Source organism: Notolepis coatsorum (assembly GCF_963971535.1).
Source record: "Notolepis coatsorum genome assembly, chromosome: 6".
Taxonomy (NCBI): Eukaryota; Metazoa; Chordata; class Actinopteri; order Aulopiformes; family Paralepididae; genus Notolepis; species Notolepis coatsorum.
Window position 1 is genome coordinate 49560622 of NC_140170.1, and position 26711 is coordinate 49587332.

Genomic DNA, 26711 nt, shown 5'->3' on the forward strand with positions numbered 1-26711 from the left:
AAAGAGGTCTCTTATCATTTCTACGCTGACGATATCCAATTATATGTCTCTTTCAAGCCTGAACAAACTGACAAATTATCTGCCCTCTTTGACTGCCTGACTGCTGTCAAGGATTGGATGGCAAACAACTTCCTTCAGTTAAACGCAGAAAAAATGGACGTTCTTATTATAGGCTCAGAAAAAGTCACCTCAGAAGTTGCCACATGCATGAGGACCCTCTCAACAAATCTGAGGCCCAAGCTCAGAAACCTTGGTGTGATCTTTGACCAGCAGATGCGCTTTGATCACCACATTAGATCTCTGACACGTACCTGTTTTTTCCATCTACGAAATATTGCCAAACTCCGATCTGTTGTGTCCCAGGTAGAGCTGGAAATGATTATTCATGCTTTTGTTTCATCCCGCCTGGACTATTGTAACTCCCTTTTCACTTGCCTCGATGCATCCACTTTGGGCCGGCTACAAATGGTCCAAAATGCAGCCGCTAGGCTGCTGACTAGGTCCAGAAAATATTGCCACATCACTCCCATCTTAGTTTCCCTTCACTGGCTCCCCATCAAATTCAGAATTCACTTTAAGGTTCTGGTCATCACCAATAGAGCACTCCTTGGTCAGGCACCTGCCTACATCTGCGACTTACTGCGTCCATACACCACAAACAGATCGCTCAGGTCGTCTGATCAGGGCATGCTGGCTGTCCCCCTGTCTTGATTGAAGAAAAAAGGGGACCGAGCATTCGAAACCGTGGCCCCCAGGTTGTGGAATGCTCTGCCCTTGGACCTTAGATCTGTGGTCCCTGTAAACACTTTTAAAAAGCAGCTAAAGACTGTGCTGTTTAAACAGGCGTTTGGCGAATTATGCTCTATGTAAATCTTTTATGTCTTTTTATCTGTTTTGGCTTTTCCTGATCTTTCACGTTTTTAATTATTTTCTTTTATCATGCTGCTATCTTTTGCATTTTATTGATATTTTTACTATGTGAAGCACTTTGTGACCCTGGTCTGTGAAAGGTGCTATATAAATAAACTTTACTTACTTACTTACTATTCCCTCTCTTACTTCCTGTGGTCCTACCTGCTACAAGTTAATGACCCATTTCACTGCTTTAGGTGTGGACATGTGGAGGGAGCATTGAGGTGGTCCCATGCTCCAAGATCGCCCACATTGAGAGAAACCATAAGCCCTACCAGCCAGACCTGACCATTACTATGAAGAGGAATGCTCTGAGAGCAGCAGAGGTCTGGATGGACGAGTACAAGCACAATATCAATATAGCTTGGCACCTGCCCATTAAGGTAATGAAGTACAATATCAACTTGACCATATTCACATGGGTGGGACCGTGGGAACAGGGTGAAAAGGAACCCAACCTGAGCATGACATAGGAGCAAAATGGAAGCTTGGAACATGCCCATTAAGGTAGTGAAGCTTGGAACGTGCCCATTAATTCTTTGGACGCCACGGATTTAAGCATCTTTTGTTCCTACCACACCAACGCTCTAAGAGATAGGAATAAGTGGCAGTGTTTGCGGGGCTATATCTATATTCTATAGATATAGCTATGGATACAATACTATGGCCCATTTGACATCAACTATCTATCGTTCAATATGTGAAAAAGAATAAATGTTTTCATCGATACGTTTGCGTGTTATACCGTGGTGAATATAAGTATAGTTTTAGAGTGATCCTGTCTAATCCCAGAAAACGGCGATATGCAGCAATACGTGAATTTCACTAAAAGCGTTGGCATTTCTCGTCTGGCTACTATTTCCAAATCAAATGTATATAATAGGTATTATGTTTCATCATGAATGCATGAAAGGGGGGGGGGGTGTTTTTTGATGCTTTGATCGTCACCAACGGCATTTGAACGTAACACAGAGTAAGATACAAGGTTTCAAAGGGTGCTCGATACTGCCACCCAGCAGGATGCGGCCGGTATTGCACTTTGGCGATCTCAGGATGAGTTTCTGATTCCAGAAAGAAGATTCAATTTTAGTGCTAAGGTAATAGAGTAACATAGGTCTGAACTTGAGTTGTAGAAAAACTTGTTACTCAAGTTTTTCTGTAGTAGTTAGTAGTCCAGAGGTAGTAGTTCCCCAGAAGGTGGTATGGCTTACAAATCCATACGGACCCATAGCCTGAAGCCTTATGTAGTACATGTCCAAATTTCATAAAGATCCATTCAGAAATTAGTGATTTTGGTCAACTGTGTACAAAAGAAAAACTGAGTTTTCTCATAGACTTCAATTCATTCTGCTGTTTTTCTCTTCCTGTTTTCGCTCGTTAGTTTTTCACCAGATCCCTGATTCATACATCCCTATGTGGGGTATCATTGGAAAGCCACACTCATTGGCTACAACCCTCCCCAATCATTTTCGAGATCGGATCTAGATTGACGGAACTAGAGCCCCAAGAATCGGGAGTGGTATTTTGTGCAATACCGTGTACTTTGCACAAGCTTCAAATAACTCGAGAACCACTGAACAGATTTAGTCGGATTTTGTCGCTATCGACAGGCAACAAATAAGCCTTCAATTCGATATATATATATTGTATTACAAAATATGCACACCCGAGCCACTAGGGGTCGCCAAAGTGCCGGTGGGCAAAGCTTGGAACGTGCCCATTTAGGTAGTGGAGCTTGGAACGTCCCCATTGGAGCCCATTAACACATTCCCCGCCATTGGTTATACCCATCAATATACCCAGTCTGCCACCGTTGAAAGCCTATGGAGATGTTTACCTTCTTTGCAGGGCTATAACTTTTAAAAATGTATTGCTATATTGACATTACTATGGCCCATTCAACAGCGATTATCTATCGTTCAGGATGTGGGAACGTTATACTTTTTCATTCATGCATTCATACAAAAATACCTTCTAGAATATAAGTATGTTTTTATCGTTTTCTGCAGTAATTCCTAGAATGTGAGTTATAGGCCTAAACGCATATATAGATTATCGATTGGCGTTTCTTCCCTATACACGCTATATTAAAAAATTCAACTGTATATGATCGGTATGCGTTATGCTTCATCATGCGTGGAGGAAAGGGGGGGGGGTCATTTATAATTCTCCGATCATCAGTAAATGCTTTATGTAGGTTGGGTGATATATTGATCAGATCGGTTTGCTCACAAGGAAACACAATTGGGTTGAAAATAACGTTATATTCCTCTTACCGTGGGTCAAAGAGACTGGCGGTGAAAGATCCCAGGTATACGACGCCGATCGCCTAGGTCCATTTCCGGTTTGTATGTCGCAATAAACGCCGAAATCATATCGATTATTACGTTTTGAAAGCGATTAGGGATGCTCGATATTGGCTTTTTCACTGATACCGATATACTGTCCGATATATTGTCCAACTCTTAATTCCGATACCGATATCAACCGATACCGATATATGCATTGTTCTTACTTGCTTGCCTGGGTAAATAAAGGTTATAGAAATGTTTTCGATACCGATATTTTCCGATATCACATTTTAATGCCAATATCGGCCGTTAATATCGGTAGGCTGATAATATCGGTAGGCCGTTAATATCGGACATCCCTAAAAGCGATCCATTATGTACATTGTGTCTGTCGGGAGTCATGCAACGATATCTGACGGCCGGATGAGTTTAATCGACGCACATCAGCCATATCCTGTAGGTGAGTGTAACTCGCCCGACCATCCACCAGGCGGCGGTATTGAGCCGTCGTTGCCGTCACCTATAGGGTCCAGCTGCAGCGATGCCATGGCGAAAAAATTAAATATTGATCTCAATAACGCTGTACAGCGAGGTCTGGCGCTCAACGCATAGCGGCCAATAACGCTGTACAGCGGTTTTGGCGGAGAAAGTGTTAAGGTAGTGGAGTGCAAGGTGGGACTCATTTACTTGCAGATCACGTCTTCTTCTCTTTATTTACATCTGTATTTTAGATATTTAGCAGACAAGTGCAATAAACAAGTAGCAACTAGCAAGTAGCCAAAATGAGGAGAACTTAGGCCAAATCATAGAGTCAAGGAAATAGTACAAGGACAATGGGGGGGGGGGAAAGCAAGCTTTTTCTTTTTACGTTCTGATTATTATTAGTTATTATAACTTTTTTAGAGCAAGGTCAAGATTGAGTAATAGGAGGGAGGGAGTGAGGGAAGGGGTCATAGTAAATGGACTGCATTTATATAGCGCTTTTATCCAAAGCACTTTAGAACTTATGCCTCATATTCACCCACTCATTAGGTTAGGTTAGGTTTACTTTATTTGTTCAAGGGGGACAGCGTACATTAATAAAACATTTAAAAAATGTAAATGCCACCAATTTTAGCCAAAAGGCTAATTTCCATTGGCAGTCCCCCTGCCAGAAGGTACAGGCTAAAATCCTGTGTAAAAAAGGATTAGCAATACAAACCGAATAAAAGCAACATAAATAACATTAGAATAAAAACACAAACAAAAGCACATAGTAGAACATACGATAGGGATACAGGGATACAGGGCACAATACAGGCATGAGCACAAGGACAGAGCACATCATGACATAATAAGACCCAGGCATAGATAAACGCACCATATCCGCAAGCACGCACGCACGCACGCACGCAATGAGCCATTCCTTAACCCTGCACTTGAATGAGTGATATGATGTGGACACTTTAATTGTTTGAAGTATTGAGTTCCATTGGTGGGATGCTCTAAATAAAAAGACGGCCTGGCCAAATGCACTTTTTTGAAAGGGATTGTACAGTCCCCCCTTGCCGCACCTCTAGTATTCCTGGTTGAGGCAGACTTGAGGTTGATGAAACCAGACAAAAGAGGAGGAGCCAATTCACACTTGATTTTAAAAAACTAGGCAGACGTTTTTATAGAGAATCAGGTTTTCCCAACTGAGCAGATTATATTTTTTTAGGGCTGTCAAAGTTAATGCTTTAACTTTGGAGATTAATTTTAATTATTTAAAGCATTAAAATAAATTAATCTAGATTAATCTATGGAGTGAAAAATCTTCAATCTTAGCGCTGCGGATATAAGAAAGAGGTCTAGCTGAGTCAATGTTGATGGTTTTGTTGAACATTTGTATTTCACAGATAGAAACTGTATTCAAAGAAAGCTATTAAAATAGTCTTTGAATCTAAATATACTTTCTTTGTGTTGATTTTACATTAATTTACTCAAGTAAATATCTGTTACAAGCTTCGGTAGAAAGTAGAAAATGCTATTTTTAATGTAGATTAATTACAGAAAATAATGTGAGATTAATTAGTAAAAAAAAATGTAATCTATTGACAGCACAATTTTTTTTGAATGTGACAGTGCTGGTACCTGAATTGTTTATTGTCTAGACTTTTAATTGCTTGTTTGTATAGTGATTGAAGTGGTTTCAAAATGGTGGAATCTGAATTGGACCAGGTTATCAAACAGTACGTGATGTGGGAAAGAACCATTGAGTGGAAGTATAGCTTTGCTGCCTCGGTTGAAAGGACGTTTCTGATGTATCTGAAGTTTAATAAGCTGAATTTAACCTTATTGCAGACTTTTTTATGTGAGTTTTGAAACTAAGCTTTGGGTCAATGTGTACTCCTAAGTACTTGTACTCTGATACTGCCTGCAATTTCTGTCCAGAGATGAAGATATCCTGCTCTGCAACTTCTCTGTGGCCCTTGGAGAAGAACATACAGACATAGAGAGTCTTAGAGACATTCAATTGTAGACAACTGTTCTTAAACCAGAATGTGACATTCAGACAATTTGGTTGCAACCTCTTCTGTGGTTTTACCGTGTGTAAAGATCACCGTATCATCAGCATACATCAATACATCACATTGGCCACACACAGAAGGCAAATCGTTAATGTACTGAACAGGATTGGACCCAAGACAGAGCCCTGCGGGACACCAGTTGACAGACAGATTGCAGTAGATTTATGATTTTTAATTTTGACAAGTTGGGAACGGAATGATATATTATGAACACTGATCACAGACGCAAACGTGCAAAGTGCCAACTTGCTCAAGTGTCATGCTCAAGGAGGAATCGAACCGAGAACCTTCAGATTACCAGACAAACGCTCTGCCTCCTGAGCTACTGTCATGGTCATGGGCTACTGCACGCTGCTCGCCAGCACATTGTAAGACACTATATTTTCTGTTTGTGAAAAGAACAAGGTCAGTAGAATCATGTCTGTGTCTTGGGTCTTGTACTGATGAGAATCACTTACATGGTTGAAAATGAACCATACCAAATCCTCACCCTCTGCAGGACCATGGGATTGATATCGGGGACGTGTCAGAGAGGAAGAAGCTCAGAGAAAAGCTGAAATGTAAACCTTTCAAGTGGTACCTGGAAAACGTGTATCCAAAGCTGGACACCTGGGAAGATGTAGTGGCCTATGGCGTTGTGAGTTTATCTGTGGTATTAGATGTATGAGTGTGTACTGTATGTGTGTGTGTGTGTTGGAGACGGGACAGGGTGGTGGCTACACACACGCTAACATACTCACATGCACCTGAACCATGAACCACTATCTTCCATCACAGTGGATGGTGATGATGAAGTTACACTTGTTTTGTAAAAACCCACTCTCCATTTTATAGATGAAGAACGTTGATTCCAACATGTGCATAGATCAAGGACCTGTGCCGGGCCATACACCCATTGCGCACCCCTGCTACTACTACGGCCCCCAGGTAAGCCAATAAAGTGACCATTTCTGAACAGAGATAATCTTCTAGACATGTACAAGTGTGGCTGGGTGATATAGAAGATTATGGTAAATGTGGGGAAACTGTCATTTTGCACATTTCCTGGGATAGTATGTACATTCCCCACCTCACTAAATATGCTGTAAACTGCACAACAAGGGCAACAGAGCCTCCGAGTCCCGACCCTTCGCAACTCCTCTCGACCATAGTAGATATATAAAGATGACTCACCCGCGCTGCTGGCCAACGGAGACCGACATTGCCACATGGCGGCCATCTTGCTTCGGGGTAGCACGCCCACTCATAACATGAATGTCTATAGTGCATATTGAAATAACCATAGCAGGTGGCGCACGGAGATTACGTTCGTCACCAACACCGGGAGACACTAGGATTCGCCTGTTCGAATCCAGCTCCCGGCGTTGCTATCAGCTTGGCTGGCCTCTCACACTGATACAATTGGCTGTATCAGGGGGTGGGAAAGCTGAAGGGTGGGTCCTGGGCGCCTGTTACTGTTCCGCAACTATAAGTTACTTCCGGGGTAGGCCTGATTGGCCCCGACAGGCACGTGACGCGCAACTTTCTCTGCCGCGCGGCACGCTCCGCTCCGCGGAGCGGCAGAGCTTGCGGAATTATGTAACCGCCCTAATCCGCCATGATTTGCATTCGGCGCTTCAGCTCACCTGGCAGAGCAGCGGTCCTGCGGTCCTGCGGTCCGTTGTTGACGAGTTCGAATCCCATCAAATTTTTTTTTTTAACGTGATTTTTTTTTTAAAGTGTATTCTTTCGCCGGTTAAGGTTAGGCATGGTTAAGGTTAAGGTTAAGGTTAGGCATTGTTTCGGAGTTGGTTAAGGTTAGAACGGTTAAGTTTAGGCGCTGTTAAGGAGCTGGTTAAGGTTAGAGTTTGTCTTAGAGAATGGCAATATTCTTTCTATGGTTAAGGTTAGGCATGGTTAAGGTTAAGGTTAAGGTTAGGCATTGTTTCGGAGTTGGTTAAGGTTAGAACGGTTAAGTTTAGGCGCTGTTAAGGAGCTGGTTAAGGTTAGAGTTTGTCTTAGAGAATGGCAATATTCTTTCTATGGTTAAGGTTAGGCATGGTTAAGGTTAAGGTTAAGGTTAGGCATTGTTTCGGAGTTGGTTAAGGTTAGAACGGTTAAGTTTAGGCGCTGTTAAGGAGCTGGTTAAGGTTAGAGTTTGCCTATTTCCGCGCGACAGCTCTCAGCAGCCTCGTTGCGCGTCCTGAGGCTGCCGTGTCACGTGCCTGTCGGGGCCAATCAGGCCTACCCCGGAAGTAACTTATAGTTGCGGAACCGGTACAGGCGTCCTGGGCGTTGTGGACAGCGACCCCTACAGTTCGGTCGGGGCGCCTGCTCAGCGAGGGTTGGAACTAAAGGTGCTCCCATAGTCGAGCAGACTGTACACAGAGCAGACTCCGCGGAGGTCCGCGCGGCTCTTTGAGCTTTCATAGTCGAGCAGATCTCAGCGGACGTCCGCGGTCTATTTCCTACATTTCTCGCACCAGTTTTACTACATTTCCCACAATTCTGTCTGTTCTACTGTACTGGCAGATCAGAGGGAACATTATCAGCGGGAGAGCGAGAGAGAGAGAGAGATAGAGAGAGAGAGCTTCACGGGCTCATCTCTCTCCTCGCACCACCAATCGCTCACGCAGTGTCACATTTAATGCAGTTCGATGTCAACCAAAACGCCGAGCAGCGCTTTGTGTGACACCAAGTCAGCGGCGCGGATGTCCGCGCGTCAGGAAATAGGAGATTCGCACCTGTGGGTCTGCTGTCCGCTGAGATCAAAGCTCAAATAGCCGCGCGGACCTCCGCGTAGTCTGCTCTGTGTACAGTCTGCTCGACTATGGGAGCACCTTAAGGAGAGATAGTGTGGCCTCCCACACGCTACACTCTCCCCGGTGAGAACCTGCGCGGCCAGGTTGGCCTGCCCCAGGCTGCACATGCGTCGGAGGAAAGCATGTGACAGTCTCCGGTCTCCCGGACCAACAGTAGGGGAAAGTACGCAACAACCAGGAAGGGTGGGATGGGAGAAAAATCGGGAAAAAGGAGGGGAAGAAAGAAAAAAAAAAAAAAAAACATAGCTTGCTAAATTTTCAACTGTTTGGTTTGTTAAAAACGTCAGAGATGTAGCTATCATACTACATTCCGTACGTATAGCTTATTTAATTTTTTTTTATAATTCTTCCAAGCAAGAATCATAGCCACGTTAATAACGTTTGTAATAAACAAAACCGTTTGTAAATCCGTCAAGATTTCATATTTTTTGTTTGTGCAGATCACTCACCTTAAAGCAGTAGTCCACTGAAGCAAGATGGCCGCCGGTGAACAGAGACTCCGTCTTGCGCCATCTAGTCTTTATATATATCTATGCTCTCGACCCCTCCCAACTCCTCTCGACCCCTCTCAACTCCTCTCGACCCCTCCCAACTCCTCTCGACCCCTCCCAACTCCTCTCCTCTCGACCCCTCCCAACTCCTCTCCTCTCGACCGCTCCCAACTCCTCTCGACCCCTCCCAACTCCTCTCGACCCCTCACAACTCCTCTCGACCCCTCCCAACTCCTCTCCTCTCGACCCCTCCCAACTCCTCTCCTCTCGACCCCTCACAACTCCTCCTGACCCCTCCCAACTCCTCCCGACCCCTCCCAACTCCTCTCCTCTCGACCCCTCACAACTCCTCCCGACCCCTCCCAACTCCTCTCGACCCCTCCCAACTCCTCTCGACCCCTCCCAACTCCTCTCCTCTCGACCCCTCACAACTCCTCTCCTCCCGACCCCACCCAACTCCTCTCGACCCCTCACAACTCCTCTCGACCCCTCCCAACTCCTCTCGACCCCTCCCAACTCCTCTCAACCCCTCCCAACTCCTCCCGACCCCTCACAACTCCTCTCCTCTCGACCCCTCCCAACTCCTCTCCTCTCGACCCCTCACAACTCCTCTCGACCCCTCCCAACTCCTCCCGACCCCTCCCAACTCCTCTCCTCTCGACCCCTCCCAACTCCTCTCCTCTCGACCCCTCCCAACTCCTCTCCTTTACCCCTCCCAACTCCTCTCCTCTCGACCCCTCCCAACTCCTCTCGACCCCTCACAACTCCTCTCCTCCCGACCCCTCCCAACTCCTCTCGACCCCTCCCAACTCCTCTCCTCTCGACCCCTCCCAACTCCTCTCCTCTCGACCCCTCCCAACTCCTCTCCTCTCGACCCCTCCCAACTCCTCTCCTCCCGACCCCTCCCAACTCCTCTCGACCCCTCACAACTCCTCTCCTCTCGACCCCTCCCAACTCCTCTCGACCCCTCCCAACTCCTCTCGACCCCTCCCAACTCCTCTCGACCCCTCCCAACTCCTCCTGACCCCTCACAACTCCTCTCCTCTCGACCCCTCACAACTCCTCCCGACCCCTCACAACTCCTCTCCTCTCGACCCCTCACAACTCCTCTCCTCTCGACCCCTCACAACTCCTCTCCTCTCGACCCCTCACAACTCCTCCCGACCCCTCACAACTCCTCTCCTCTCGACCCCTCACAACTCCTCTCCTCCTGACCCCTCACAACTCCTCTCCTCTCGACCCCTCACAACTCCTCCTGACCCCTCACAACTCCTCTCCTCTCGACCCCTCACAACTCCTCTCGACCCCTCACAACTCCTCCTGACCCCTCACAACTCCTCTCCTCTCGACCCCTCCCAACTCCTCCCGACCCCTCACAACTCCTCTCCTCTCGACCCCTCACAACTCCTCCCGACCCCTCACAACTCCTCTCGACCCCTCCCAACTCCTCTCGACCCCTCCCAACTCCTCTCGACCCCTCCCAACTCCTCTCGACCCCTCACAACTCCTCTCCTCCTGACCCCTCACAACTCCTCTCGACCCCTCCCAACTCCTCTCCTCTCGACCCCTCCCAACTCCTCTCCTCTCGACCCCTCCCAACTCCTCTCCTCTCGACCCCTCACAACTCCTCCCGACCCCTCACAACTCCTCTCGACCCCTCCCAACTCCTCCCGACCCCTCCCAACTCCTCTCCTCTCGACCCCTCCCAACTCCTCTCGACCCCTCCCAACTCCTCTCCTCTCGACCCCTCCCAACTCCTCTCCTGTCGACCCCTCCCAACTCCTCTCCTCTCGACCCCTTCCAACTCCTCCTGACCCCTCCCAACTCCTCTCCTCCCGACCCCTCCCAACTCCTCTCCTCTCGACCCCTCCCAACTCCTCTCGACCCCTCACAACTCCTCCCGACCCCTCACAACTCCTCCCGACCCCTCCCAACTCCTCTCCTCCCGACCCCTCCCCTCCCAACTCCCGACGAGACTGTGCTTTATTTTGTTAATTTTTATAGTATTAGGAGTTTTATTTGCACCAACTGTTGGTGCATTATATGTGTATGACCGTCAGTCAATCATTGACATTGGATTACGGGAAACTTACCAACTGGATTACTCGCTGGATCAACTTTCCGAACCACATCAATGGCCGGAAGAAATCCTCCGGAGACTAGGACCGGATCCTTTGTTCCTAGACCCCAGGAAAAGACGTCGAGGAAAAAGGTCTGGGATCCGAAACAGGCTGAGATCCAGACGACACCGTACACCACTTCCCAGTATATTGCTAGCCAATGTACAATCAATAGACAATAAACTGGATGACATCCGAGCAAGGATTCAATATCAAAGAGACGTCAGGGACTGCAATGTCCTTTGCTTCACCGAAACTTGGCTAACACCGGAGGTTCCAGATCACGCGATTCAACCAACGGATCACTTCTTTATCCATAGGAAGGATCGGACACAATCAGAGTCCGGTAAACAACGTGGTGGAGGTATTGCCTTCATGTTTAACAAAAATTGGAGTGATCCAACGAATGTGAAGGAATTATCCAACTACTGCTCCCCAGAACTGGAATATATAACCATCAAGTGTCGTCCTTTCTTCCTCCCGAGGGAGTTAACGGCGATCGTCCTGGTCGGAGTGTATATTCCACCGCAAGCCAACAACAACGCCGCGCTCTCCAGACTACACGACGAGGTAAATAATATACAAGCGACGAACGTTAACGCCGCCATTTTAGTACTGGGAGATTTCAATAGCGCCAATCTGAGAAAGGTATTGCCTGATTTCTACCAGCATGTGACTTGCAACACCAGAGGCGGTAACATCCTAGATCACTGTTACACGCAATTTAAAGGTGGCTACAAGGCTCATTCTGATAGTGGCTTTGGCAAGTCAGATCACGCATCCATTTTCCTTACACCAAAGTACAGACAAAGAATTAAAAGTACTCCCGTAGTCTCGCGAGAGGTGCAGAAATGGGATGTGACGTCAGAGGATACGATCCGGTCAGTGTTCCACAACACAGACTGGATTGTATTCCGCGACACAGATAACATTAATGCCTACACGGAGACAGTGCTGGACTATGTCTGTACTAGGGTGAAAGAAACAATCCCCACTACCAAAATGAAAGTTTACCCAAATCAAAAACCCTGGGTAGACAAATCCGTCCGTGAAGCTCTGAGAGAGCGCACCAAAGCATACAATGACGGCCTAGTGGCAGGCAACATGAATGACCACAAGGTGGCGCAACACAACGTAAGGAGGACAGTGTCAGAGGCCAAACGGCGCTACAGGGATAAAATTGAACTCCAGTTTGAACAAGCTGACTCTAGAGCTATGTGGCAGGGGCTCAAAACGATGACAGACTACAAAGGCGCCTCCCTCAAACTGAACAATGACATCTCCTTAGCAAACGACCTCAATACCTTCTATGCGAGGTTTGATGCTGGTAATAACAACACCAGCTCACAAGCCTCGGCAATGGGGGGGGGGGGGTCGGCTGCTGATGGAGGCGCAGTGTTCAGGGTAACAGAGCATGAGGTGAGGCGGACCTTTAAAAAAGTGAATATCAGGAAGGCAGCAGGTCCGGACGGCATCCCCGGCCGCGTCCTAAAAGTCTGTGCCGACCAACTGGCCCCAGTATTCACTGACATATTTAACCTGTCCTTAGAACAGGCTGTCATCCCCACCTGCCTGAAGAAGTCCACTATTATCCCTGTACCCAAAAAATCCAAGCCTGCTTGCCTCAACGACTACCGCCCTGTAGCTCTCACCTCCATAGCCATGAAGTGCTTTGAGAAGCTAGTAAAGGGCTACATCTGCTCCTCCCTCCCCATCAACATGGACCCCCTGCAATTTGCATACCGCCCCAACAGGTCCACGGAGGACGCCATATCCCATGTGCTGCACACAGCAGCATCACACCTGGACAAGAGGCAGGGGAACTATGTGAGAATGCTATTCATCGACTACAGCTCGGCATTCAATACCATAGTCCCCTCCATACTCATAGCCAAGCTCAGGGACCTGGGCTTGGGCTATGACCTCTGCCAGTGGGTCTTGGACTTCCTGACTGGCAGACCCCAGGTGGTGAGAGCAGGCAACTGCACCTCCTCATCCATCACCCTCAACATAGGGGCCCCCCAGGGCTGTGTTCTGAGTCCCCTCCTCTACTCCCTGTACACACACGACTGTGTGGCTCAGCGGAGTAGCAATACAATCGTCAAATTTGCTGACGACACAGTGGTGGTGGGCCTGATCTCTGCCAACGACGAGAGGGCCTACCTGGAAGAGGTCAAGGTCCTGGCGGGATGGTGCCAGGAAAACAGCCTCTCCCTGAACGTCAGCAAAACAAAGGAGATGATTGTGGACTTCAGGAGGTCGGGGGTCAAGGACTACAGCCCCCTCAGCATCGACGGGGCACCGGTTGAGAGAGTCAACAGCTTCAAGTACCTCGGAGCCCACATATCCGAGGACTTGAAATGGACCATACACATTAACAGTGTGGTGAAGAAGGCACGACAACGCCTCTACTTCCTCAGGCGCCTAAGGAAGTTCCAAGTCAGCCAGAAGATCCTTAAGAACTTCTACTCATGTACAATAGAGAGCATCTTGACCGGCAACATCACCTCCTGGTTTGGGAATAGCACTGCAAAAGACCAAAGCAGACTACAAAGAGTGACACGTTCAGCCGAACGCACAATTGGAGGGGGGCTCCCCACTCTCCAGAACATTTACAACAAGCGTTGCAAGGGGAAGGCTAAGAGAATTATTAAGGACTCGAGCCACCCGAACAACTGCCTCTTTGAACTGCTGCCGTCAGGCAAGCGACACAGGAGTCTCAAGGCGAGCACAGAAAGACTCAGAAGTAGCTTCTATCCCCAGGCCATCAGGCTGCTAAACGAACAATGAATGAACACTACACAACAACAACCACCAAACACACATAGCACACACATCCACACGCACACACTCACTTTAAACAAACACACTGTAGCACCCACTACACACACTTTATAGCACACACCCACTTTAAACAAACACACTGTAGCACCCACTCCCCACACTTTATATTTATGGATGAAGGATTGCACTACAACTCGTACACCTTACTGTAAATTGTACCTAAAATTGTACCTCATCCCATTTCTGCTTTGCACTAGATAGTACTGTACATTAGTACACTGCATAGTATTGTGTATTGTATATTATATGGTAACTCAGAACATTGTACATATGTCTATACCGAACAACTGTGACCTCATTCTTCTTCTAAATTCATGCTATATTATGTTATTATGTTATTTGATACTATCTTGTCTAGCACAGTCTCTGGAGCGTAACAGTAAGAAGCATTTTGTATGAAAGTATTCTGTACTTCTGTATGACAACTATTAAAGAACTTGAACTTGAACTCCTCTCCTGTCGACCCCTCCCAACTCCTCTCGACCCCTCACAACTCCTCCCGACCCCTCACAACTCCTCTCGACCCCTCACAACTCCTCCCGACCCCTCACAACTCCTCTCCTCTCGACCCCTCCCAACTCCTCTCGACCCCTCCCAACTCCTCTCCTCTCGACCCCTCCCAACTCCTCTCGACCCCTCACAACTCCTCTCCTCCCGACCCCTCCCAACTCCTCTCGACCCCTCACAACTCCTCTCCTCTCGACCCCTCCCAACTCCTCTCAACTCCTCTCGACCCCTCCCAACTCCTCTCGACCCCTCCCAACTCCTCTCGACCCCTCCCAACTCCTCTCGACCCCTCACAACTCCTCCCGACCCCTCCCAACTCCTCTCCTCTCGACCCCTCCCAACTCCTCCCGACCCCTCACAACTCCTCTCCTCTCGACCCCTCCCAACTCCTCTCCTCCCGACCCCTCCCAACTCCTCTCCTCTCGACCCCTCACAACTCCTCTCCTCTCGACCCCTCCCAACTCCTCTCCTCTTGACCCCTCCCAACTCCTCTCCTCTCGACCCCTCCCAACTCCTCTCGACCCCTCCCAACTCCTCTCCTCCTGACCCCTCCCAACTCCTCTCGACCCCTCCCAACTCCTCTCGACCCCTCCCAACTCCTCCCGACCCCTCACAACTCCTCCCGACCCCTCCCAACTCCTCCCGACCCCTCCCAACTCCTCTCGACCCCTCACAACTCCTCTCGACCCCTCACAACTCCTCTCGACCCCTCACAACTCCTCTCCTCTCGACCCCTCACAACTCCTCCCGACCCCTCCCAACTCCTCCCGACCCCTCCCAACTCCTCCCGACCCCTCCCAACTCCTCTCCTCTTGACCCCTCCCAACTCCTCTCCTCTCGACCCCTCCCAACTCCTCCCGACCCCTCCCAACTCCTCTCGACCCCTCCCAACTCCTCTCCTCCTGACCCCTCCCAACTCCTCCCAACTCCTCTCGACCCCTCCCAACTCCTCTCGACCCCTCCCAACTCCGCCCGACCCCTCCCAACTCCTCTCCTCTCGACCCCTCCCAACTCCTCTCCTCTTGACCCCTCCCAACTCCTCTCCTCTCGACCCCTCCCAACTCCTCTCCTCCTGACCCCTCCCAACTCCTCCCGACCCCTCCCAACTCCTCTCGACCCCTCCCAACTCCTCTCCTCTTGACCCCTCCCAACTCCTCTCCTCTTGACCCCTCCCAACTCCTCTCCTCTTGACCCCTCCCAACTCCTCTCCTCTCGACCCCTCCCAACTTCTCTCCTCCTGACCCCTCCCAACTCCTCCCGACCCCTCCCAACTCCTCTCGACCCCTCCCAACTCCTCTCCTCTCGACCCCTCCCAACTCCTCTCGACCCCTCCCAACTCCTCCCGACCCCTCCCAACTCCTCTCGACCCCTCCCAACTCCTCTCCTCCTGACCCCTCCCAACTCCTCTCGACCCCTCCCAACTCCTCCCGACCCCTCCCAACTCCTTCCGACCCCTCCCAACTCCTCCCGACCCCTCCCAACTCCTCCCGACCCCTCCCAACTCCTCTCGACCCCTCCCAACTCCTCTCGACCCCTCCCAACTCCTCCCGACCCCTCCCAACTCCTCTCCTCTCGACCCCTCACAACTCCTCTCCTCTCGACCCCTCCCAACTCCTCTCCTCCTGACCCCTTCCAACTCCTCCCGACCCCTCCCAACTCCTCCTGACCCCTCCCAACTCCTCTCGACCCCTCACAACTCCTCTCGACCCCTCACAACTCCTCTCGACCCCTCCCAACTCCTCTCGACCCCTCCCAACTCCTCTCGACCCCTCACAACTCCTCCTGACCCCTCACAACTCCTCTCCTCTCGACCCCTCCCAACTCCTCTCGACCCCTCCCAACTCCTCTCGACCCCTCACAACTCCTCTCGACCCCTCACAACTCCTCTCGACCCCTCACAACTCCTCTCGACCCCTCACAACTCCTCTCGACCCCTCACAACTCCTCTCGACCCCTCACAACTCCTCTCGACCCCTCACAACTCCTCTCGACCCCTCCCAACTCCTCTCGACCCCTCACAACTCCTCTCGACCCCTCCCAACTCCTCTCGACCCCTCACAACTCCTCTCGACCCCTCACAACTCCTCTCGACCCCTCACAACTCCTCCCGACCCCTCCCAACTCCTCTCCTCTCGACCCCTCACAACTCCTCTCGACCCCTCCCAACTCCTCTCCTCTCGACCCCTCCCAACTCCTCTCGACCCCTCACAACTCCTCTCGACCCCTCACAACTCCTCTCGACCCCTCCCAACTCCTCTCGACCCCTCACAACTCCTCTCGACCCCTCACAACTCCTCTCGACCCCTCACAACTCCTCTCGACCCCTCACAACTCCTCTCGACCCCTCCCAACTCCTCTCGACCCCTCCCAACTCCTCTCGACCCCTCACAACTCCTCTCGACCCCTCCCAACTCCTCTCGACCCCTCACAACTCCTCTCGACCCCTCACAACTCCTCTCGACCCCTCACAACTCCTCCCGACCCCTCCCAACTCCTCTCCTCTCGACCCCTCACAACTCCTCTCGACCCCTCCCAACTCCTCTCCTCTCGACCCCTCCCAACTCCTCTCGACCCCTCACAACTCCTCTCGACCCCTCACAACTCCTCTCGACCCCTCCCAACTCCTCTCCTCTCGACCCCTCACAACTCCTCTCGACCCCTCCCAACTCCTCTCCTCTCGACCCCTCCCAACTCCTCTCGACCCCTCACAACTCCTCTCGACCCCTCACAACTCCTCTCGACCCCTCCCAACTCCTCTCCTCTCGACCCCTCCCAACTCCTCTCGACCCCTCCTGAGTATCAGCAGACCCTCCGCTCTCATCTCTCATCCCGTGTTGCCTTGGGCATGGGGCAGGTAGAATAACCCTCCCTTTCTCAGCGGGCCCTTGCCCAGTATGAGTGAGGAGATGGCTGTCACAGGGTTACAGACTAGAGCTGTTTGCACATTCCAGGACATCTCACATTTACCAACCTGACTGGGAATACATTTGTAAAATCACAGTCCCCCCCCATAACATATATATGTATATATCACAATGTTCAGAAAGACCTTTTGAAGACTTATTTAATGGTCTATATTACAGTAGGCCTATATCACAATAACTGCTTAGCCTATGGGAAATCACCATGCTCACCATGTTGTAGTGCACGTTAATGGGGAGTGTGATATAGCATCAAACTGAAACTAATTTTTAACAAACATTCTAAAATATTTCAGAAATCTGACTTCATATTTGCTTTTTTAGTGTATCATGATTCACAATAATAATAAAAAATAATAATAATAAAAATAAATTATATCAATACCGATATTGCCCAGCCATATGTACAAGTAGAAATATCAAAATACTGTCTGCGTATATAGTGGGCATATTGTCTAACAGTCTTGTGTCCCATAACCCTGTGTCCTCAGTACACCTATTATCGTAGAAGCGGCGAGCTTTATATTGGCGGAATCATGTCCCACAAGTACAAGAACAATAGATGCTTGTCTGATGACGGCAGCAGCGACAACAACACGCCGGGCCTGTACGACTGCAAAGTAGCCATGCAGGAAGGAAGAGGCATTCAGTGGGATTTCACACAGGTATGCAGATAACCTCTCAACACGACATTCTGTCCAGTAAATATTTCAAAATTGTTTCCACAGTTGGAAACAGGTATGTTGCTGAGTTGGTAAATTGTGTGAGCTAGTGCACTCCACGCACATTAACCGAAATACACCCACCGAGTCCTGGAGAGATGCGAAGGACACACAGGAGCATTTTGGTTATTTAAAGGTGCAGTGCCCCCCTTTGTCCGGAACTGGTTGCTTGCTTGGCCCTCGGAGGTCTTCACACCACGCAACACTGCACTTCCCTGGGTACTCAGCGACACAGTGTGCCAGGTGTGAAGTCGACGGGATGGACGGTTCTAAAGATAGTCTAAGGACAGGGCGGCTACGTGGCGTAGTGGGCAAGGCGCTCGCCACAAAATCTGGAGACGCTGGGCTCGCCTGTTCGAGCCCAGCGCTCCACATTTGCTTTCAGTTTAGCTGGTCGTCTGTACTAATACACATTGGCCGTATTAGGGGGTGGGAAACTGATGGGTGGGGATCGGGCGTTGTGGACAGCGACTCCTACAGGTCGGTTGGTGCGCCTGCGCAGTGGAATCAGGAAGTGTCGGGGGCAGCGTGAGCCTCCCACGCGTTACTCCTCGCCACTGAGAGATCGAGCTGCGCAGGTGAAAAGATGCGACTGCTGTTACCTCAAGTACCGGAGGGGACTTGTGCTATGTATGACTTAGTCCACATTGCAGCCGGCTTGTGGGAGGCAAGAAACAGCGTTCATGACAGGGGAGGGTTGAATTGGATGATACGAAATTGGGATGGGAGAAAATATAGAAAATGGGAGAAAAAGTGGATAAAAAAAAAAAGATAGTCTAAGGACAGCCGTCTAACTTTAGATGAGAGAAAGGGAGAGAGGAGGGGAGATAAAATGGGGGGGGGAGACAGAGAGGGAGGGAGGGAGAGAGAGAGAGATCCACCACCAGTGTATCGCTGAAAATAAGATTCCGAGTATGACAAAAAAGTCTTGGGAAGATAGACAATCATGTTTCTGTTCTTCTTTTCTTCTAGGGCACGGAGCTGAAGAACAGAAAGACACAACGATGTTTGGAAATCATTAAAAGCAAACTTATAGTACAAAACTGCACCGGCCAAGGATGGGAAATCCAAAATATTGTCAAACCCTTCTGAGGCAGTATGAAGTGTGTGTGTGTGTGTGTGTGTGTGTGTGTGTGTGTGTGTGTGTGTGTGTGTGTGTGTGTGTGTGTGTGTGTGTGTGTGTGTGTGTGTGTGTGTGTGTGTGTGTGTGTGTGTGTGTGTGTGTGTGTGTGTGTGTGTGTGTGTGTGTGTGTGTGTGTGTGTGTGTGTGTGTGTGTGTGTGTGTGTGTGTCACTTTGTTTTGACAGACTACAGACTATTATCACAACCTTCAGGATAATATCAATCAACACATGTATCTTCTATCATACAGGATTTACACCACGTGATTTTTACATTTTATTTAACCTTTATTTAACCAGGAAGTCCCATTGAAATACGAAATCTCTTTTGAAAAGGAGACCTGGCCAAGATAACAGCAATGTACACATACTCCACCTCCCACCTCCACCGACAGTTGCATGATTCAGATTCCTCCATCAATCACACACACACACACACACACACACACACACACACACACACACACACACACACACACACACACACACACACACACACACACACACACACACAGAGTGATCAATTCATTCTGCATGTATAGACCTATATTTCATATAGGACTTATTCCACCATATCACACATCCTAGCATAGAGGCACAATAATAATAATAATAATAATAATAATAATAATAATAATAATAATAATAATAATAATAATAATAATAATAATAAACTTTATTTATAAAGTTTAAAATAAACAATGAAAGAATAACCTTGTGTTTTCCAAACAACAACGGATGCACTTATAAACCACAACACCTTGGAGACAGGAACTAACTAACTGGATCTGTAATGTTGTTGAACCAGTCCTCCTGCATTTATAGACCAGCACTGGGGTTCACCAGCTATGTGTATGTTCTCTCCTAAGATATGTGTTTTGTTCGGTGGTTCAATGATGATCATGAACACTAGTACATTTATTTTACTACAGCAGATCAGGTTACATGTTGTTCATGCAGGTAATCCAAGATGGTCGTTCTTACTTGTCCTTGTTCTACTTATCAGAACCTACCATAGGCCGGGAGCCAGGTCCACCCCTCAGGATGCTTTTTGCTACCTTTTTTCACTATTATTTCCTGTTATCCCATACCTTGGGCCATCGCCAGTTGATAATGACCACCCCCAACTCATCCCTGTTTGGCCTCAGGGGCAAAAAAATACTCTTTTTGGGAAAAGCTTCTGGCGAAATGATGTAATTGCAAATATTAGGGTACTGCAACTGCATAAATGGTCAGATAAGTCTGAAACTTTGCATGGTGTATCCTGGCACATAGGGGAAAGTACCAGAATAATACTCTCGGGCTTACTACCTTTCTATTGTCAAATATCACCCTCAGAATACCGCAAAAGACAAAAAAAACATCTGTCTGCCTGACAAATTGTCATCAAAAGTGATCATTTTCAAGTATTTTATTATACATGTTGCTGCCTCACATGGATATGAAAAACTTCCCACATTTATAAGCTTCAATTTAAGTCCAAGATGACCTTTCTATCTAGAGTATTACACCTGCTATGACCAAAGTTCTCCACACTACCTCAAATATGTACAGTATCTCATTGAAGATCAAATCTATAGGTATTACAGCCAAACCGTATAATGTATGTTCATAATCTTTAACTGAGATATACAAAAATACTATATATAGTATTTAATTTGTATACTGTTACAACCAATAAAGGTAAATGTTTTAATTAAAAAAAATATTTTATATCGTAATCTTCACTTGTTTCCATGGTAACTACTACAGTATCCATATGCCTCAGCATGCCCCGCCTACTACTGTCATGGGTTCTCGCTGCATATGCCGGCATAATTTTTTTTTTTTAAACATGAAAACTACAGTGTTTTAAAACAAACAAGTCAGGTAATAGTATGAGTGTATATTGTATTATATCTGTTGTTTTGACTATTTTGGTTTCTTAACGTTGTTCTTTCAGTGCAGCAGCGTTCGCTCAAGACTGGTCATCAAATGCAATTAACCCTTTCCTGGAAAGATGTAGTTTTGCATTAGGCACCCATGACTTTTTTCTTGTTTTTCTCAAATGTAAAAACGCAGGTCTCATTTAATTATGCTCAACTCTGCTCCCGTCAAATGTCAGACCAATTAAATAAGCAGAACCATATAAACCCTCTTCCTTGAGAAACGCCTATGGTAATACAAAAAAATTGAATCAGGCGGGTCTTACATAGGTCTTCCTCCTCATCCCTGCTCCCCCCCCCCCCTTCTCCCCATCATCCCCCCCCCCCTTCTCCCCATCATCTCCCCCCACCTGCTTTTCACACCAAAAATGGTCAAACTGGTAAATGCTGGTCTGATTTACAGCCAGGCATCTCCAAAACATAAAAAAATAACTATTCCACCACATTTCATCGACAACCCGCAACTGCAACCCCCGAAACGTCCACCACGCCCCCCAACTACTGCTATCAGTTTGTTCAAATAACCATTATTATTCTCACTACATACTGCCACTTGGAGACATCATTAGAGAAAACAATGTATGTTTCCATAGTTACGCAGATTACACACAATTGTACATCTCCGCTGAACCAAATGATCACACAGCTATTAACTCCATTTCCGCCTGTCTCTTAGCAATAAACAAATGGATGACGAACAACTTACTAAAATTAAATGAGGACAAAACTGAAATCCTACTAGTCGGTCCTATTACAAAAAGAGAAATGTTACAGAGCAATATGGGCAACTTACTCCTTGGATCAAACCCGAAGTTACAAGTCTTGGTGTTATAATAGACTCAGACCTAAGCTTTAAATCAACAAGGTGACAAAAACATAATTTTCCCACCTTAGAAACATAGCTAAGGCAGGTGCGTATCTAGACCCAGCACTCTACTGGGGCACAGGGGGGCACAGAAGTATATGATTTCTTTTTGCCGGTTTTGGGCGGTTTTTGGGCGAAAATGGGTGGATTTTGTAAATAATTTTTTTTTTAACTTTATTTCGGTTTTAGGGTTAGGTTAGGGTTATGTTATTTAATTATTTTGGGGAGCCAGCCCCCCAAACTCCTGAAATACATAGAAATCTATGAAATAAATAAAACAATGACATTTATATTAAAAAGAGCTAGCCCCCCAAACCCCTAAAATACATAGAAACTATATATATAGTCAAGAAAGCATTTAGTCATACTTAAAGTTTAAAGTGCTTTACTTGCATTGAACATTACATTGAACATTGAGGTCGAGACATCATTAGAAAGCACAATGTATGTTTCCATAGTTACGCAGATGACACACAATTGTACATCTCCGCTGAACCAAATGATCACACAGCTATAAACTCCATTTCCGCCTGTCTCTTAGCAATAAACAAATGGATGACGAACAACTTCCTAAAATTAAATGAGGGCAAAACTGAAATCCTACTAGTCGGTCCTATAACAAAAAGAGAAATGTTACAGAGCAATATGGGCAACTTACTCCTTGGATCAAACCCGAAGTTACAAGTAAGTAACCTACACTGGCTTCCGGTAACATTTAGAATTGATTTCAAGGTCCTCCTCCTTATATACAAAGTATAAACATTGCGATCATCTACTGGTCTATTGAAGGTTCCAAGCCACAGTCTAAAGAAAATCGACGATGCAGCTTTTTGCTAACTATGCACCAAAGTTATGGAACACACTACCTATGGACATTAGGGAAGCTAGATCTCTTAATATTTTCAGAAATAAGCTAAAAACGTACCTCTTCACCATAGCCTTCTAATACACCCCGCTGTTGATTGTACTGTAGCACTATTTTACTCTGGCCATTCTATTGCATAATTTTACTATCTATTCTACTATTCTATTCTATTATTGCACTGTATTATTGGTGTGCAAACCAGTCAACTTACAAAAAAGAGCCTGTTGGAGGATTTCAACAAGATAAATGTTGTGCAACAGTGCAAAATATTTCACTATAATATTTCAAAGCGAAGTAAAAAATATTATAATAATTATTTGATCATGTTAAATGATCATTTGATCATGTTAAAAAAGGGAAAATAAAAAACATTTGTTAAAAAAAAAAATAAAATAAAAGTTTATCAGTGATCATCAGTAGGGCACGTGCCCTACTGATAGTGGTCTAAATACGCAGATGAGCTAAGGTACGGCCGTTTATAAATCAAAAAGACGCTGAAAAACTGATCCATGCCTTTATCTCAAGCCGACTTGACTACTGTAATGCACTCCTCACCGGCCTCCCAAAAAAAACCACAAAACGACTCCAACAAATTCAAAACTCGGCAGCTAGGCTACTAACTAGAACCAAGAGGAGCGACCACATCAGTCCTGTATTAGCTAACCTACACTGGCTTCTGGTAACATTTAGAATCGATTTCAAGGTCCTCCTCCTTATATACAAAGCACTAAATGGAACAGGACCAAGATACATTGCAAATTCTCTAGTCAACTAGCCTCCTAGAACATTGTGATCATCTACTACTGGTCTATTGAAGGTTCCAAGCCACAGTCTAAGGAGAATCGGGGATGCAGCCTTTGCAAACTATGCACCAAAGTTATGGAACACACTACCTATGGACATTAATAATATTTTTGAAAATGTCATTATGGAAGCTAGATCTCTTCATATTTTCAAAAATAAACAAAAAACTTGTCTATTCTATTCTACAATTTGATTGCACTGCACTATATTAATATTACTCTGTCTATTGCTTTTTATTACAGATTCAAAACTGTCAGGTATTAAACTGTGTGGGTATCAAACAAGAAAGACTGTCAGGCTTTAAAACTGTGTAGGACCCAGGCCTAGAACTGCACCCTGAGAGAGGGAACTGCGCCCTGAGAGGGAGGTTTGCCCTGAGAGGCAGGTTCGAAGGGTCAAAGTGGGTATCAAACAGGAGGGAAGACTGTCAGGTTTTAAACTGTGGATACCAAACAGAGAAGGTAAAGATGACTTTAAACGGTTAAACAGTAATCCAGAACAATTGTATTGCACTGTACAAAAACGGATTTGATATGTCTGCACTTTATGCCCTCATTTCATGTCTATTCTATTCTACTACTTATTGCACTGCACTATTTTACTGTCTATTATATCTTACTCTTTTTATTATTGTCTATTCTTAAAACTGAATCAAACCATAAACAATGTGGTCTGTTGGGATGTTAGAGCCTAAATGTGAAAAACTGTGCTTTTGTCTGTTGTGTGTGAAGCACTTTGAGCTGCAGTTTCTGTATGAAAGGTGATACAAATAAAGTTGTATTTTTATTATAGTCTGTATGTTTAACAGAATAAAGGTTATGGTCATGAAAATGACTATTTAACATGGAATATACAGTATATCTTTTGTTTTATAACGTGAAACTGAGTAGTTCGGGTTTAAACAATGAGGGGATGTTGAAGTGTGTTACAACACTGTTGTTACATGGTATTTCCAATAGGTGGCACTAAGTTCACAGGGTATTGGCCGTGCAGTAGGCATAGCAGCAGTGTTATGGAACTTATGGAAGCCATCAAGCTGTACAGACTTACCTTCCCTGTCAGGCTAATACGCATGGTTTGAAACATAAAGAAGAGATATGCGTTTATTCAGTTGATATGTCAAGATAGCACAGCCTCTTTAGGCTTAATTGGTGTTAAACTTTGATTGCCTGATAGATACATTGGGTAAAGTGTGCTGTCTTTGCAGCTCAAATGTAATGTGTCGTAGAAAACACATACTAGCACGTGGGTAGCCCGAAACAAGGACATTAAAAGCATGAATTAAGAAACTTAACGCAGTCTGAAAAAGTAGATTGTCAGAAGTGGGATTTGATTAGAAACCACGCCTCCAGAGGAGACTGCGACCTGAACGCAGCGCCGGTTCCAGGCAGCGAGCGAGCGAACTGGAGACAAAATCGCGCGCGACACTGTCCTGATATGACGCGGCGCTTGTCCGAGTGTGTCAGGCTTGTTCAAGATGGGATAGGCGGACGCAGATCTGCGCAGGTTTTACTACTGCCTCGCCAAGCGCGTTGCATGACGGTTAGAATGTTGTCCGATTTGCTCTGAAAATCTGACGAGGCGAGGCGCGGAACTCCCGCGGGAGCGAGCCGCGCGCAGCCTTCAGAGCGAGGCTCCACAGTACCTCTCACGGCCCGAACTCACTGCTCACGAACGAATTTCACGTGCGGCTCCCTCGTGAGATCGCGCGCCTGGTCAGGCACACTGGACCTACGACTTGAGCGTGCGGAAGCGCACCGAGGAAGGCATATTTACATTGGGACAGCTGTAAATGCCTAGTCTATATGCGAAGTCAGTCATTTTAGAATGATGATCAGTGTGACTGTACTCCTGAAAGAGCAGCGTGTAGCCCCAGCAGCAGCAAGAGCTTATTATTATTATTATTATTATTATTATTATTATTATTATTATTATTATTATTATTATTATTATTATTATTATTATGCAACATTGTAATAGTTATAGGTATAAACAAACATACAGACAAACATTCAAGGCGTTTATTTGCAGATACAGACACAGCTGGTTGAACAACATCTATATCTGTGGTAATAATGCAGATATTCAATTGTATTTCTGTGACAATGCGCGTGGCGCGCCGCCTCAAATAGGATCGAGGCGAAAAAATAGCTTGCCGCTCGCGAGCCACTCGGTAGGCGCGCTCCCGCTCGCGGCCAGTGTGCCTACTATCGTCCGTTAACATGGGAGCGGAAGTGAAGAGGCAGCCGCCCGTCCGTCCGTCCGTGTTCGTTCGTGAGCAGTGAGTTCGGGCCGTCAGCCGGCTGCTCCTCCCGGCTGGGAAGCGACTTGCTACGGTCGCGCAAAGCGCCTATTGGCTCAGAAAAGTTGTCAGTCACCAGCCATGTGACAGCCAGGGAGTTATGAGACGTTTGATTGATTGAAAACTTTATTATGTTATGCGTTATCAATTTATCATCATATCATCATGATCAACTTCAAGCTGTCAGACACACACACGCACACACATACAGCAGTGTGTTGTGTGTGCGTGCGGCCAGGAGCGCGCAACAAGATGGTATACATTATGGTATATGAATAGTATATTCCACTGTAGCAGTATATGGTGTGCTGTACATTTGAATCTGATCTAATTTTGCACACGGCCATCGCATTATAATGAGCTGGACAGGTGTGTAATGTCACGTGTGTGTGGTGACGTGAAAGCGTATCTGCCGCGCGAGACTAGGCGAGAGGCTCTCGTGAAATCGGCAGTGTCCGCCCTCTTAACTCCTCCCCCGGCTTCACTCGGCTACTCTCGTCTACTAGTCGAGGCAAACCGAAATCCATCTTGAACGCTTGTTCAAGATGGATTTTGGTTTGCCTCGACTAGTAGACGAGAGTAGCCGAGTGAAGCCGGGGGAGGAGTTAAGAGGGCGGACACTTCCTGCACGAGAGTTCGAGACCGTTCTGCTCGCCCAGTCGTAATGACAC

General features: G+C 46.9%; 1 protein-coding gene across 1 annotated transcript in view; it reads left to right on the forward strand.

Moving 5' to 3' along the window:
- Window positions 1–19250, forward strand: part of LOC311229476 (putative polypeptide N-acetylgalactosaminyltransferase 8) — a gene marked incomplete at both ends in the record, with an annotated part of 32155 nt that extends 12905 nt beyond the window's left edge. The window contains 5 exons of the mRNA XM_084315555.1: window positions 1110–1295; window positions 6252–6389; window positions 6587–6679; window positions 17928–18101; window positions 19131–19250. Of these exons, the coding sequence (XP_084171681.1) occupies window positions 1110–1295; window positions 6252–6389; window positions 6587–6679; window positions 17928–18101; window positions 19131–19250 (711 nt within the window). The remainder of the gene's footprint in view (window positions 1–1109; window positions 1296–6251; window positions 6390–6586; window positions 6680–17927; window positions 18102–19130) is intronic.
- Between the last annotated feature and the right edge of the window lie 7461 nt (window positions 19251–26711).